General features: G+C 42.1%; 1 protein-coding gene across 1 annotated transcript in view; it reads left to right on the forward strand.

Moving 5' to 3' along the window:
* si:ch211-26b3.4 (connector enhancer of kinase suppressor of ras 2) overlaps window positions 1-15,453 on the forward strand; it is a 53,994-nt gene that overhangs the window by 16,371 nt on the left and 22,170 nt on the right. Inside the window, exons 3-8 of the mRNA XM_041944095.1 lie at window positions 2,730-2,932; window positions 3,971-4,058; window positions 5,269-5,310; window positions 10,411-10,530; window positions 12,503-12,562; window positions 12,693-12,761. Of these exons, the coding sequence (XP_041800029.1) occupies window positions 2,730-2,932; window positions 3,971-4,058; window positions 5,269-5,310; window positions 10,411-10,530; window positions 12,503-12,562; window positions 12,693-12,761 (582 nt within the window). The remainder of the gene's footprint in view (window positions 1-2,729; window positions 2,933-3,970; window positions 4,059-5,268; window positions 5,311-10,410; window positions 10,531-12,502; window positions 12,563-12,692; window positions 12,762-15,453) is intronic.

The following is a 15,453-nucleotide window of genomic DNA, read 5'->3' on the forward strand; positions in this document are numbered from 1 at the left end:
CTGTCGGTTCCTTTTCAGCGCTACCCTGAGTGACTCCAAATTGATTTTAAAATCCTGTTGGGTGTGTGAATGTTATCAAATAGTTGGCTGTAATTTACATTTCTGGTCCTTTTTATCTTCACTTTAAGTTTTAAACATTTGAGCTAATTAGACAGGAAGCTGAAATGAAATGACTGTTGAATGTCATCCTTGGGTTGTGAGGTAGCATCCCCGCCATTATTGTGTGACCCCTCCACTCACTACTTGTTTCCTTTGCCCTTTGACTGTGTTGGTTTTGCAGGTGTTTGTGCATATGCTTATCTCTGGTTGGTACAAGTGATTTTTATCTGACTGTTCTCTCCCCTTTTTATGTACTTTCGTCACAGAGTTGGCTGATGGTCCTATAATAGCTTTTTTTCCCCCAGTTTTGATGATTGCTCAAGGCTAACCACTATCTGAATTAAAGCACTTTGTTTTTAACACTGCCATAAAAAAGGTCATTACAAACAAATCAAGCCATGTATATCTTATAATTTGTATTCTGTTTTTAAGCAGCTGAAAACAACCTTTTATCTTGGGTGAAAAAAAGCTGGTTTCATTTGAATCCGGTGCCCAATAGAAAAGTGTCGCTGGATCTGTTATGGGTATATAAGAAAAAACTGCATTAAAAATTCACAATTTGCTCGTGATACAAAGCTCATGTGCCTGAGTTGAGCAGTGAAAGCACATCTTCCAAGCTGAGAGCAACATATGCTAAATCAATAATCTTGTGATTCATAGAGGTTAGATATGCTACATTTTGGCTGAATGCTTTACTTTTGAAACGAAAAGGACTCGATGGTTAAGCTCCACGTTTCGCCCAAACATTTCATAAATGATGCCTGAGTGTGATTCCGTGAGCGATGGTAGAAACATTAGCATGGAGGAGAGGGCCACTCCAAACACGGCTGCTATGGCAACCACATCGACATGAAGGTGGAGGGGTGATTGCTCTAATGGCATCGCCCTCTTACTGTATTGATTTGACACACACAGGCGCACATATGCACGCACCGCTCAAATTATTTCTCTCCCTTTCTCCACACAGTCACTCAGACAGTCGACACAGGGCATTATTCCCCGCTTCATCTCGGCACTCTGTCCCCCGGAGAGAGCCGCGCGCAGCTTTAGATCCGATCATACGACAGGCTAATTACAGCTGTGCAAACATGCACACTCCAAGTTCATGTATATACATCTACATCCACGCAGAAAACACAAGATTATACGGAACACAGTGCATGCATGACCCAGTTTCAGTGCGATGCATAGCTGGGTGTTCGCTCGTCCTCTCTCTCCCTCTTGTCTTCTGCCTCTTTAGTTCGTCAATTCTCTCTCTCTCTCTGCCACTGTGAAACCCTCTCTTCTTTGTAGTCACTGTGGTCGTGACTGTGTAGAATAGATCTAGAGGCAGAGGAGGAATAGATACGTCTAGCTAAGCCTGCGCATCTGACTATACAAAGATGTGTGTGTGTGTGTGTGTGTGTGTGTGTAGCCTTTGTGTCAGCAGGAATCAGGCTCTGTCAGGCAGGACATGGCTGGAGGTGCCTTGGGACACTGAGCAATGTGGCTCAGTGGGTCTCTGTGTGTGTGTGTCTGTCTGTCTGTCTGCATGTGTGTGTTTATTTGAGAGGGTCACAGTGCAGTAATGGGTTACTCAAGCTGCTTGGTGTTCTTGTATTGGGGCAGAGAGGGGCTGTTTTCTGAAAATGCTAATGGTTATTCAGATACAGTAATTCTAATTCCGGTTCATTCCACTCACGATAAGCATTTATGGTTTAATCACAGTAGATAGCTTTTCTGTTCAACTCATAAAACCATCCTTCTTATTTAGAAGTCCATATGTGTGAGTTGTATCCCTTCCAAAATATACTGCAGTTGTTTCTTTGAGAATTAATAAAGGATTTTTATAAACATTTAGTTCAGTATTTTGGGTAATGTGCTTATTTACATTTTTGGGATGGTGGGATGGTAACAAGATCGATATCTGTCTCATGTCTTTGTGTATGGCGCCAGATCCAGGGGCTGATTAGTCTTGGTTAGCACGTTATAGGGAGTAATGTGGCGCAGCTATTTCTTGATGAACAACAGCAGAGTGCAATGACCTCCAGGAGTCTCGTTGACACAGTAAGGGTCCCGGGTGTGGTACCATTGTGCCTGTGCAGAGCAGGACGTCGGACAGGGAGGAAAAAGGGGACAGAGTCTACAGTGCCTTCATGTGAGGCTCACAGAGATGCTCGATTGAATAGCCGTGGACTGGACTGTCTCTCGCAGCTTTCACTCTTTAGGCCTGACTCCACACTCTTAACGCACAGTTGTGAGCGTGGTATCGGCCCTTTCAACGATTTCTTTAACCTCTGATCAAACAGGTCACTGCCGCAGGAAACCTCAGAACAATGACTTCTGACACAGCTTGCTTTGCAAAAGCAACATGTTAGCATAGCAACAGTTTTAGTCCTTTACACAAGATGCATTCAGGGACAGTATTGAATGTAGTGCCGAATACACAGATATTGTAGTTACATGTATAAAAGGGTCGACTACAGACTTCGGGTTACACAAGTGAAAGCGACCGCCATGATATCTGCTCCATCAGAGGCTCTGATCCTTAAGATGGACGACTGTAATCTGAAATGCCTACTGTGTGCAGACAAGGATTGTATGTAATGTGATGCTACTTCTAAAATGAATCCGTCTTGTTTGTCTTTCAGAACTACGGCCTAGAGACAGAGAACCTCCGGACTCTGTCCCACAAGCTGAACGCTTCAGCAAAGAACCTCCAGAACTTCATCCTGGGCCGGCGGCGGGGCGGACACTACGATGGACGTGCTTCCCGGAGGCTACCCAATGACTTCCTCACCTCGGTGGTGGATCTGATTGGTGCAGCCAAGAACCTGCTCGCCTGGCTTGACAGGTAGGGACCGAACCTGAGGCTGAAAAATGAATTTGGGAATGTAACCTTTAATTTTCAGGACAACATCCCCATTTTTCTTATCAAATGGTGATCATAGGTGATCATAAAAGTGATCACAAGAAACTAAAAAATCTTAATATATTAATTCTATCAAAATGTACAACTATACTGCTATTGCTGTAGCATGAATACACTGACACTATACTCTGTTTTTCTCATATCTGACCATTAAATATTAAGCTTACCTTAGCATAAAGACTGGACGGAGCTAGCCATGCTAGCTGTTTCCCCCTGCTTCCAGTCTGTGTGCTAAGCTAACTGTCTACTGTGACAGACAAACATGAGAATGGCCTCGTCTCTCCTCGTCTAACTCTCAGCATGTTTCCCAAAATGTTGAACTATTCCTTTAAATTTTACACCTGTTAGAACTGCACAGGGCACACAAGCAAGGGACAAAATAACAGCGTTTTCTGCTGTCATTGTGAAGTTGAATCAGCTGATGAAAACCATGTGAAAAACACATTTGAACACATACAAATAAAGCAAAGTTAAGCTTTTGTAGATCCTTTGGTTGCTCAGCCTCCTGGCCATGATATGAAACCAAACATTGTTGTTTGTCTTTCTCACTTGCTCTTGCGCTCTGAGAGGAGCAGAGAATAGCTTTTATTTGTCTCTCTCACTGCTGTATCACAGCTTTTACAATCACACTGTTAGCAAATAAATGAAAGTCACAAAATTTGATAAAAACACTAAGATAGGAAACAAAAACACTTCCTCCAGAGAGGAACTAATGTTTTAAATGGCTCACATTGCACACATTCATTTACATAAAGTGTGATTTTGAGACCTATTTCACTCTGGAGAAAGAAACACCATGTTCCATTTCCAAATCTTGACAGACAGGAGTTTAGAATGAGACCACGACCAGCACAATTACCCAACGCTCTACAAAAGTTCACAGTGTTTTAAAGCTCTCAGATGCATTTGTCAAATTATGAACTGTGTTTTACTTTTTCTTTTTTTTTTTGTCTGCTTCAGGTCTCCATTTGCCAGTGTGACGGAGTACTCATTACTGAAGAACAACATTGTGCAGCTCTGCCTAGAATTAACTACCATTGTACAACAGGTGCATATACACACACACACACAAACACACACAGACACAGGATGTGTACGGCACACAATCCATCATGTCCATATTCATTACGCTCATATAATAAAAGTCATGGTTTGAAATGAAAGGGCAAAGCTAAAGCGGGTTTGAATTGGGTACGTCAATATGGGTACAGCTTGTCCGAGTCTTTAGCTCTGTTCTATAGGTTTGATTATGAGTGGAACATATGCCCACTGCCACAAGCTGTTTGCAGCTGATGGGGCGAGTAACTCTCACTAACAGCCTCGGGCGAAATACTCATCGACTCACTGTTAGACCTCATTCTCTGCTTAACTTATGGGCCCTGATGGAGAATGAACTAGGGGTCTGTCATTCCTTCATTTCCTCTCCTCCTTCTGCTCCCCCTCTGGCTCACTCCCTCATGTAGATTCACCACACTTACACACACAAATGCACTTTTTAAAAATTAAAACTGGAGCCGCATGCATACACACTCTGATACCGTAGAAATCTCATTGTTTGGACAGAAACTGCTCTTCTGGACCCCATCCATGTGTCCCTGTAAGAGCCTGCTTAGAGTGTGTGAGAGTGTGTTTGTACGTGTGCCCAGAGTGAGTCCTGAAGCTGAGCAGATAACACCCATCCCCTCTTACAAGGGCCAGAGGAGCGGGAGGAGAAAGGGGCCACCGTAGGTCTACAATCGGCCAAATGAACTTGTGGCTGCCAGAGTGCAACGAGACAGACAAAGGTGGCAGCACCGTCCGCACTAATGCATTAAACAGATGAATTAACTGCTACCATGCACATCTGGTGGATTCAGTTGGCTGCTGTCCCAGAAATAGATTAACTATCAGCTATCGTTAAATAACAATCTGTCATGTACAAATAATGTCGTTTTTAAATCCTGCGGAGGCTGACGGAGCTCCAGAGTAGACCCAGGACTGGTCAATCCAATGCTTGAGTCTACCTAAAATATAAAGTAATATGCATAATGTGGAAGGTTTGAAATGAGATAGCTGACTGCTGATGTTCTCCATTGAAAAAGAAGTCATCCATCTTTCTTCCTGTTTGCCGTCTCATTTTTCTTATTTCCTTCTTTCCTGGTTGTTATATTTGGAGGAGGGAGATATTTGAGCTTCCATGCGGATGTTCACAGAGCTGCTTTCACCATCTCATGCTTTCTTCTTCTTCTTCTTCTTTCTGTCTTCTTCTCGTCTTACAGGATTGCACTGTGTATGAGACGGAGAATAAGATTCTCCATGTGGTAAGTTTCTGCTTTCAAATGTCAAATTCTTACTAAAATATCAATACTGAGTCAAAGTTGCTGTTTCCACCAGAAAATAGGAAAGAGGCACCACAGCTGTTAAATGGATGGATAAAGTAGTCAGACTGTTAAAGTCCAATGTTGCATTAATTTAATAATTCAGCATTTTGTCAAATACACTTATTTGCTCTCCTGCCAAGCATTTAGATGAGAAGCTCAATATAGATAGATAGATAGATATACTTTATTTATCCCAAGCTGGGAAATTGCAGAAAACAGAAAAAAAAAAGAACGAACGGACAAATAAACGAAAACTTAAAAAACACGACGGGAGCTGCTGCTACAGGCTGCCACCTGGGACGGCGCCAAAAGCTATGAAACCCTGATAGCAGAGGATGGTAATATCACTCTCTTATCTGTATGTTAAATAGGAAGATTCAGCCAGCTGATGGTTAGCTTAGCATAGCATAAAGATCTATCCATCAGCACTTCTAAAACTCATTAATTAACATGGTGTGCTCATTTTTTTGTCACCACACAAATCCTTACAAAACCAAAGTGTAAAAGTCAATGAAAGCAGTTGCCAGGCAACCAGGCACATATCCTCCCGCAAAACCACAAGTGGTCGTTTTTACAGTTCTGTTTTTGTAAGGGTAAAACAAATGAGACATTACATGTTAATTATATGTTAATAACTATATTGTTGATTTACCGGTCGGTGGAGTCTGTTTCCTGTGGACAGAGCCATGCTAGCCATTGGCCCCTGTTTCCAATCTTCTCATCTAATTCATTTTGCAGTTGTAACGATTCTGAACACACTGAAAAGAGACACAGCTGAAAATGTCTGTGTGTGTGTGTGTGTGTGTGTGTGTGTGTGTGTGTGTTTGCCTCTATAGATGTTTTCTCCATGGGAGTGTGTGTGCGTGTCAGAGTGCTCTGCGTTTTTTGTGGGAATTTGTGGCACAGAATCGTGCATGTTAAAGGGCAAGCGAGCCTGAGGCCTTTTGAAAGCTCCAGTTTAGCTGCTGTGTGTGCGCCTGTGTGCATGTGAATGAGTGTGTGCGTGCGTGCGTGTGTGACGGAGAACTGTCTGTGTCCACGTGTGAAACCGAGTGAGCAGCTAGTGTCTGATCCGGGCTGACAGTTGGATCGGGACACTTCCTGCTGCCATTCAAGGTCAGGTGGAGGAAACCAAATAAAATGTTGGCAGGGGTAGTTCACAGAAACATATCTGTTCATTTTATGCCAAGAAATACATCCCAGATGAGACATTCTATCAATTTATAGTGTATATGCAACTGTATGACATATTTCTATAAACAAAGCCAACTGTACGACTGTATTTGAGATGTTGGTCTCCCCCTGATGCATGCCCCCCTGTCAAAATGACTACCCCCTTAGCTTTTTGTTCGTGGAACCAGGGCTGTCTTTTGCCTCTGTTGTTACAGGCCAATTAAAAACACAGGACAGTGACATCAGGTAAATTCAAATATTTTAATGGCTCTGCATTTGTGTGCACACCCATAAACAAACACACACACAAAACCCTGGGTGCCAGACTAAAGGCTACACATGACTAAGTCTGTGGTGTGTGGGAGGCTTGTGTGTGAAATAGGGAGACAGCGTGAACGGAGGGAGAGAGGAGGAGGTGTTTGTTTTTAGATGCTGCTTGCTTGCTTGCTGATCCTTGTTTACTATGCGTTTAAGAAATTAATAAAGCGGAGGTGTTGTGAAACTGACACTAGATCGTACACTGCATACGAGCACACACAGTAACATACAGTACACACACTTACACATGTGCAGGAAATGATGAAGATGATGATGCACAGTTGGGATCAGTTTTGAAACAGGACAGTATTTCCATTTGGAAGGAGGAAAGTGTACTCGTCCAGCGTGCCGTCTTTATGGTAAAAATTAGCTCCATTTTGTTTTAGTTTGTCTTTTTATTGGGAACCATGTAATATATTGTTTGGTAAGGCAATGGGCCATTTTTTTTGTCATGATACAGAAATTCTAACTAATTAAATAACCAACTCACTAATTGCTAAAATGCTAACTTAGTGCTAACTGACTAATAGCTACCTACCTAGCTAACTAATTGAATGACTAGATAGCTATCTAACCTGGTAGCTATCTGTTTAGCTGGTAATTAATTGCTAACTGGGTAATAACTAACTAGCTATCTAGCTAGCTAACTGCTCACTGACTAACAACCACCTACCTATCCAACTAATTAAATGACTAGATAGCTATCTAACCTACTAACTATCTCTCTAGCTGGTAACTAATTGCTAACTGATTAAAAGCTAACTAACTAACGGATTAGCTAGCTAGCTAGCTAATTGCTAACTGATTAAAAGCTAGCTAACTAGCTAATTGCTAACATAGTGCCAACTGACTAATAGCTAGCTATTAACTGCTAATAGCTAACTAAAAGAAAACTACTTTACAGACCAGTGATGAAACATTATCGAGTATATTCACTCAATTATTTGACAGGGAAAATTCAACTTTTCTCCTCTGTGTAAAATAAAATGTTTCATTACGTGCACATGATCATTTTATATAAATAAAATGTGTTTTCTGTAGTTAAAATGAGCAAAACCTCAACCAGCTACAACATCATTAGACTGCTGACATGCCAATGCAACAGTAATATCCTGTGATTTAAATAACTGTAGATACTCTGATAGGAAGTCTGCCTGAAGAGTTAAGCTCAGATATATAATTTGCTCTTAATACTTACAGAAATACACATTTTATTGCCAGACTTTTACTTCTAGTTGAGTCTAATGGACAGCTGTGTTGGTTTTACTTAAGTCAGACAGACACACAGTATGACAGAGAATCCAGTGTGTATACAACATGCAGTTCAGTCACTGTTCAATGCTCTGGTCATCTCTGCTGTTCTTACTGTAGTGGTAGTTGTACGTTTGTCAACTTCTGCTCAATAATGCAAAACTCACTGCTACTCTGCTCTCCTCCAGACTACGGCCTGCAGCAATCAGATGGACAGGGATAGTGTGTGTGTGTGTGTGTGTGTGCGTGTGTGTGTGTGTGTGTGTGTGTGTGATGGAGAGAGAAGAGAGAGATAAGATATGAGCATGTGTGAGTCTGTGTGTCTGATGGAGCGTGAAATGTGTGTATGAGTGTGTGTGTTTTTGTGTGCATGCATGCATAAGGATGAGAGGAATTACATAAGACTGTCCTAGTTGTGTGTTTTCCCTTTCCCTTGTTTTCTCCCCTTTCCTCCCGGACTCTCCCTCTCAACCTCCCAGCTTTTCTTTTCCTCTGTCCTGCTCTCCCTCTCTCCATTTTTCTCTGTGTCTGGGGTGAGGTGTATGTTTGCCACGGTGCATATGTTCATGCATGTTGCATTACACAACCGTGCTCGGTGTTTGTTAGCCTGTAAGAGAAGGGACACGGAGGAAGAAAGCGCGAGAGAGAATGAGAATGAGAGTGGTGGTGAACAAGGTGGGGGGCGGGAGGGGGCTTGTGTGCAGCCAGAGCTTAATCCATTTGGCAGCATACTATGTCTGGCTTTCTGTGTGACTGCTCTTAAATCTCACGCCAGCCAGCCACATAAGTTAACTTCCCTATAATCTGCGCTCCGATTCTCTGGAGGCGTGTCAGATCAAGGCTGGGTGTGTCAGAGCTGGAGGAGTTGAGAGTCTCCTCACTGGTTACTGGCCTTTTGTCTCTCGGCCCATGCTAATCCCAGGTCAAGACTATTAATCCAATGATCAAAGAGGGATACAAGCACAGCCACAACACTGTCACTCGCTGTGGTTTCCAGCTGGGGACCTCACATACTATTTATGGCAACATGGGCAGGATGAGATATACTCTGCTTCCACTTTTCCCCTACTTATTTCTGAGTTCCCTGTCTATTTGCCCTTTAATTTTTTCAAATGAAAGCTCAAAGTGTTGGTTGGTGTCTGTGAATGAGTCCTGGTATCCCTGTACATGTTGACTAGAACATAAAATTACTGTATGAACGGAAAACTAAACATGCAGTGTAATGTTCGAATAACTAACCCAGAAAAGGATTCTGTATATTTATGTTTCTGTGAGAGAGACAGAGAGCAAAAGCATCACATAGCCCGTTCACTGAAGAACCTCCACCTTTTCTCTCATGCTGAATGAATCATAGGCTCTGAGCTATAGTGTGTGTGTGTGTGTTTGTGTGTGTTTGAATGCTCGCACTACCTACAGTACATATGTATGTGTGTCTGTGTTTGTGTGTGTGTGTGTGTGTGTTTGTGTGTGTGTGTGTGTGTGTGTGTGTGTGTGTGTGTGTGTTGAAGATCTCATCTATTTCATCACTATAATCCAGTAATTGCTCATTAGGATTGAGATCAGAAGATAATTTTATGCAGAGTTCATCACTGTCATGCTGCTTGTGTCAGTGTAGACAACGCATGTTCTGTTACATGTATGTCTGTTACGTTTCAGCGTATGTGTATGTGTGTGCGTGCGTACTAAGCGGTGATGCGATGAGGCAGGATAACCAGGGTAACAGTCTCTGTAGTCAGTCAGCCAAGATTAGAAGGCAGAGATGTTGCTGATGATAAATTAACTTGCATGCGTGACCAAGCAGACAAATAGCCTGAAAAACAGTCAAGGTTTATTTAGAACAAAGGCAAGGTGAAGCCAAGCTTTTTGTTTTGCATATTTTCTCAGATGCGCAGGAATTAAAGTGCACTGAAAAAAAAAAAAAAAACTCATCCTCCAAAAAATATTTTAAAAATTACAGATCCAAACAAATGGAATTTGTGCTCTGTAATTTAGATGTTAGAAAATGTCATCTGGGCACCTCGGGGTTAGCTGGTATCGGTGATGTGTTGTTCTGTCTGTGACAGTGTCTTGTGGGTATGCCTGTGGACAGACTGTGACAGGAAACAGTTTGTGTGCTGGAGTGATGGAAGTGGCGATGTGGAACAATCTGATGAAATGATTTCTGTTTCACCTCCTCCAGCTAGGTCACAGCATCCCTCGTGGACCAAAACCAATCTCAATAACTTTCTGTCTTTCCCTTTTTGTCACTCTCTCTCTCTCTCTTTCCTCTGCCTCCTTTACCTCCGATGCCCTCTCTAGTGTAAGACCTTAGCAGGGATATGCGACCACATCATCTCTCTGTCGTCGGACTCTCTGGTCTCTCAGTCTGCCCATCTGGAGGTGGTCCACCTTACCAGCATCATGCCCAGTGAAGGGCTGGTAAGGACACACCTGAGCATGCGCACACATGTATCCACCAGAGCTGGGGTTTTTTCATATGAACCATGGACTAAATGACAGTGTGCGATAGGAAAGGGGTCGCTTATCGTGACAAACCCAGTTATAACCTGACTCTGCATTTCACTACAGCTCCACAGAGCATTTTGTCATCTTTTAGCAAACTGTTTTGGTTTTCTGGCCCACAAACTTCCAGCAGCAGCAGGCAGCTGTTTTTTTGCAAAAAAACATACCTGACACTGGATGCTACTTGCCCCACACCAAATAGCAAAAAGACAACTAGCTAGTGAATATAATGGAGCATTTAGTAACTAAAGAGCCAGACGTGACTCTAAATGAATGTTAATGTTCGTCTGACACATTCGCCATAAAAGCTCTAAGGTCAAAATCTGTCAGTGTTGTGTTTTCAGATGTTGTGTTTAAATTTAATATTGCACATACATAATTATATGCCATTTCTTATACATATCTACAGTCTATGCAAAGTATAGGAAGGGAGATTTTAAAAATAAATTGAGAGGAAAATTGAAGGAAAAAAAATACTACTAATAATAAAGATAAAAAAATGTGTGCTGATGCTACTCCTAGTTTTTGTAACTTCCAGTGCTGCTACGACTACTACTACTACTACTACCAATGCTAATAATACGAATACTAGTAATAATGCTACTATTACTCCTACTTGTACTACAGTTGGTTATGTAACATAATAATGTTATGGTGGTGGAGGAGTATTAGAGAGGGAGAGAAAGAGCATAAATGAATAGATGAATAAACAAACAAACCACTTAACAATAATGAAATCAACAGAAAAACAAGAGAGTGTGTGAAGGGGTGACTAAATTAAAAAGAATACAAAAGATAGAGGATATAATATGACAAATATGATATCAGGTATTTTACTGTAATTCACACCAAGTATGGGATGAAAAATAACAGTAACAGGAACTGATTGATTGTCAGCGTCGGCTAACAACCAACACACACACCCATGTACACCTCTCAAAGGACATTGTTGCAGGATTGCAGGATGTCCTACACAAAACATCTATAGTGCAAACTCTACATATAGTCATGTCTCCCCTGACATATTTTGGGACAGAGGCAGCTTGGTCCGAGGGTCTGTTTTCAGCAGCGCAGGCTGAAGAATCATAGAAATATTACAGGAATATCACAGGCAGCAGTGTGTCTCTATGATCCTCTCGCTCTTCCACGACTACTTGTTGCTGCTTGTCCCTTTGATCGTGAAGGTGACATCACTCTATAGAGTGTACAGGCTACAATACACAGTAGTATTTACAGTATGAAATCCCCCTTCTTCCAATCCTCCCTCAAACAGCCTACTGGTTACGCTGCCCCTAAAGCCTAAAATTATCCACATAATCCAAGTCACAATTTTTTGGAATTTATTTAGACAGTTTCTCACATGGCATTTGAAGTTTCTCCTTTCAAAGCTGTTAAATGTTTTACATAACTGAATCCAAGTCCCCCTTTGCTGTCTTATTCATCATTTATTGTTAAAGGTCTTCACCGGGTCAAAACCAAAAATATTTTTGCTTTCAAGTCTCAGGTCAAGTCTTTGGGGGGAGTAAAGTTTCATGTGCAGATGATGATGAATTCATGGAAATACATGAACAAATCTGTGGAAAAACAGGAACAGCAGATGCTTGTGCCAGAGGTCACTGATCAGTTAGAGTCAATCATACTCAAGAGCCTTTGAAGTCAAATAAACTGAACGGCAGTGGGAGAATCTATGACAAGGAGAACTAAAGCTGCTCTGGAGGCTCTCCAGTGACCAAGACCTTACTAAGGCACTTCATGTTAATTATTCCTTTAACTTGTCTCTTTATCTGTTAGTCAAGACTCAGACAAAAATTATACATATCATGTATTTTCTGTGAGCTCTGTATTATACTGAATCCTCCCTCACTGCCTGTATGTGCTTGTGTTTCAGGGGATGTATATCAAATCGACGTATGATGGACTCCATGTTATCACCGGAACCACAGAGAATGTGAGTTGTTTTTAGTTGACACTCCACCAACTCTGATTTATGTTCTCAAATTCCACAATGAAAATGAATCCGTGTCTTAATATATCCTGAATTTGTTTGTCCTCTTCTTCTCCAATTTCTGCCTCCACAGTCTCCAGCAGACCAGTGCAAGAAGATCCATGCAGGGGATGAGGTGATACAAGTCAACCACCAGACAGTGGTGAGTGTAAAAAGCTTTCAAACCCAACACTGCAGTCATGAAGAGTCACAGGAAATGTACTTTCCACGTGTTTCCTCTGTGAATACATACTGCAAATGTCTTTTGTTCTCCATTCTGTGCTATGTTGAGGAGATGTCAAGATACATGATGCCTGCTACCACCACCACCACGGCCGCCATGGTGCTTCCTGTCCTGTGCCTGTGTCGCTATGTAGGCTAATTAGACTTGCTGCGGGAGCAGATTATAGGACGATTGTTACAAGACCTTTGTTCAGTCCAGCGTGATTGTCAGCTCACTCTTTCTGGAATTTGTTCCCATTGTCGTAAGAAACCCCTGAAGGAGGCGTCTGGTTTGAAATGTGAACTCATGTTCCACTTTCAGACTCAAATAACTTGTATTTCTGCCTTCAACTCATCACATCAGAGAGAGGCACAAAAATGGGCAGCCATTTTAAATGGAACGGTGCCTTGTGAGAGCATGTGATTGAGCGCCCTGTCTATTGCCTGTGCTGTCAGCTCTGGCACAAACGATTTGTTCCAGCGTTTATTTGAGATTTCTGAGGAGAAAAAAAAAAGGTTTGTGTCTGTGTGTAGACGCCTTTTGTGTGCTTTTTTCAGGAAGTATTTCCTCGTGCGTCTGGATAGGTGCTGCTCGTGCGAAGGCGCCGGGGAGCGGGGTTGATTGACGCGTGAGGGAGATGCGTGTTATCTCTCTCCCTCTCTCTCCTCGGGGTGACAGTGCAGATCGCACCCTGCCAGGTTCTCAGCCCCAACCCCTCATTATTCCCACAGCTAGACCCTCACCACTCTGATCCCTCACCCTGGGGGAGGAGATAAGCAGGGGGAGACAGAGGTGTGTGTGTGATGGGGAAAGGGGGGTGAGATCGTCAGGGGATGCAGGGATGAGGCAGAGCTGGGAGAGAGTTGGGTGAAAGAGGGAGGAGGACGTAAAGAGGGACTTAGGGAGAAGAGGAAGAGGATGAAAAGAAAATGAGGGGAGAAGGGGGGAGAGCAGAAGAGGGAAGTCTCTACTCAATATAGTTCTTTTTTCAACCCTAAGTCGAGCTGCTGAAGAGGAAGATGGATCCACACTAGCAGCAAACTCTCTGTCAACATCACGGCTGATAAGTTTATCTAGCAAGGCTCCATATTCAAAAATTAGATTAGTGTGAATATTGAATGAACAAATTCCATTACATTATAGAATCATTATGTAGGCCTTTCCCACGTATTTAGCAACAGCGCTGCCTTCATGTCTATGCATGAGCTTCTGTTTGAGACCCACTTCAAAACAGGACTCACAGTTTTTTAGCTCAGCTTCTCTTTTGAGGTAAAATGTGGAATTTGCTCAAATAACAAACTGATTGTTTGAAGAGGCAACATAATTATGTGGAGGTAATAGCATCTGGGAAAATAATGAAGACCCCAGGGATTTGAAAAACCTCTCAAGCAGCAGTTTATGCTCTATTATTATTTTGGTAGGTCTCTCGTTTCCCTCTGCTCTGTGTATTTGCATAACAGAACAGTTCTAACCGGCCTGGTTAGGATAGGCTTTGTGTTTGCTGTTAACATACGACGTGGGCTTTCTACCATCGTGGCAGATCTAACAAGGGTCGAGAAGTTTAGCTTGATCAAGTCCAGTTTCGTTCACTTTAAGGTCAGTTAATTCTGGATTTCCGTTTGGCATGAAAATGACTAACTCCTTCAGAGGTTAATGAATTCTCTGTCTCAGGCTGGGCATTGTTTAAAATGATATGATACTAGAGCAAAATGCTTTTATGATGTTGGCTTCTTTGTTAAAAGAGTAGTTTGATATTTTGGGAAATGTGCTTATTCTCTTTCTTGCTGAAAGTTAGATAGGAAGATTGATTTCACATTCTTATCAGTTTGTTCAATATGAGAGGGTTAGCTTATCTTAGCATCGATTCTGTAAGCATGGGTACACAAATAGGCAAGCTAGATCAGTGTTTCGCCTAGGTAGACTGCTCTGTGCTTCTTGGTTGGAACCACTCTTCAAATTGAATCAAACAAGATAAATAATAAAGAAAATATATCACTTTTAGAAGTGGTTTGCCTGTTAGTTCTGTTATTTCCTCCTTCATGGTGGTGAAGAACACTAGGAGCAAATGCCAGGAGCTGAGTTTCATTAAAACCAAATCATGACTGGTATGTTAACTGCATGCCAAATTAATCAGAGCACACAAAGCCAAATTGCACCCTGATTTATCATATGATCGGTTGCTGACGAGCAATGCAGCATTTATATGGCTATTTTTCAAATGGAGTGTGAAAGTGCTCACTCCACATTAAATTCACCGGACCTACATCACATCACTTCCAGCAAACTTCATGGAGAACAATGGGGCCAAAATAACATCTGTTTTAACCAAATATTCTCTGGTGTAGCCCAGCTAAAAACACAAAAACATGAAATCTGTCAGCAACTTAGCGTGTCGATCAATACCAAGCCTGTTTGTAACAGGTACCAACAGATTATCTTCACTTCACCTGTCTCTCTTCTGCTCTGCAGCCGCTGCATGTGCATGGGGGGGTAATCCCACCCTTTGGATGGTAGCAGCATTGGCATCATGTCAAGAGTTTCCCAGGCTTCAACACAGAGGTTGACTCAGAGGCCCCCACAAACTGATATCTGGATGAACGGATATTTGGTATTATTTTTGGCATAAAAAAAG

The sequence above is a fragment of the Chelmon rostratus genome, chromosome 9 (assembly GCF_017976325.1).
Source record: "Chelmon rostratus isolate fCheRos1 chromosome 9, fCheRos1.pri, whole genome shotgun sequence".
NCBI lineage: Eukaryota > Metazoa > Chordata > Actinopteri > Chaetodontiformes > Chaetodontidae > Chelmon > Chelmon rostratus.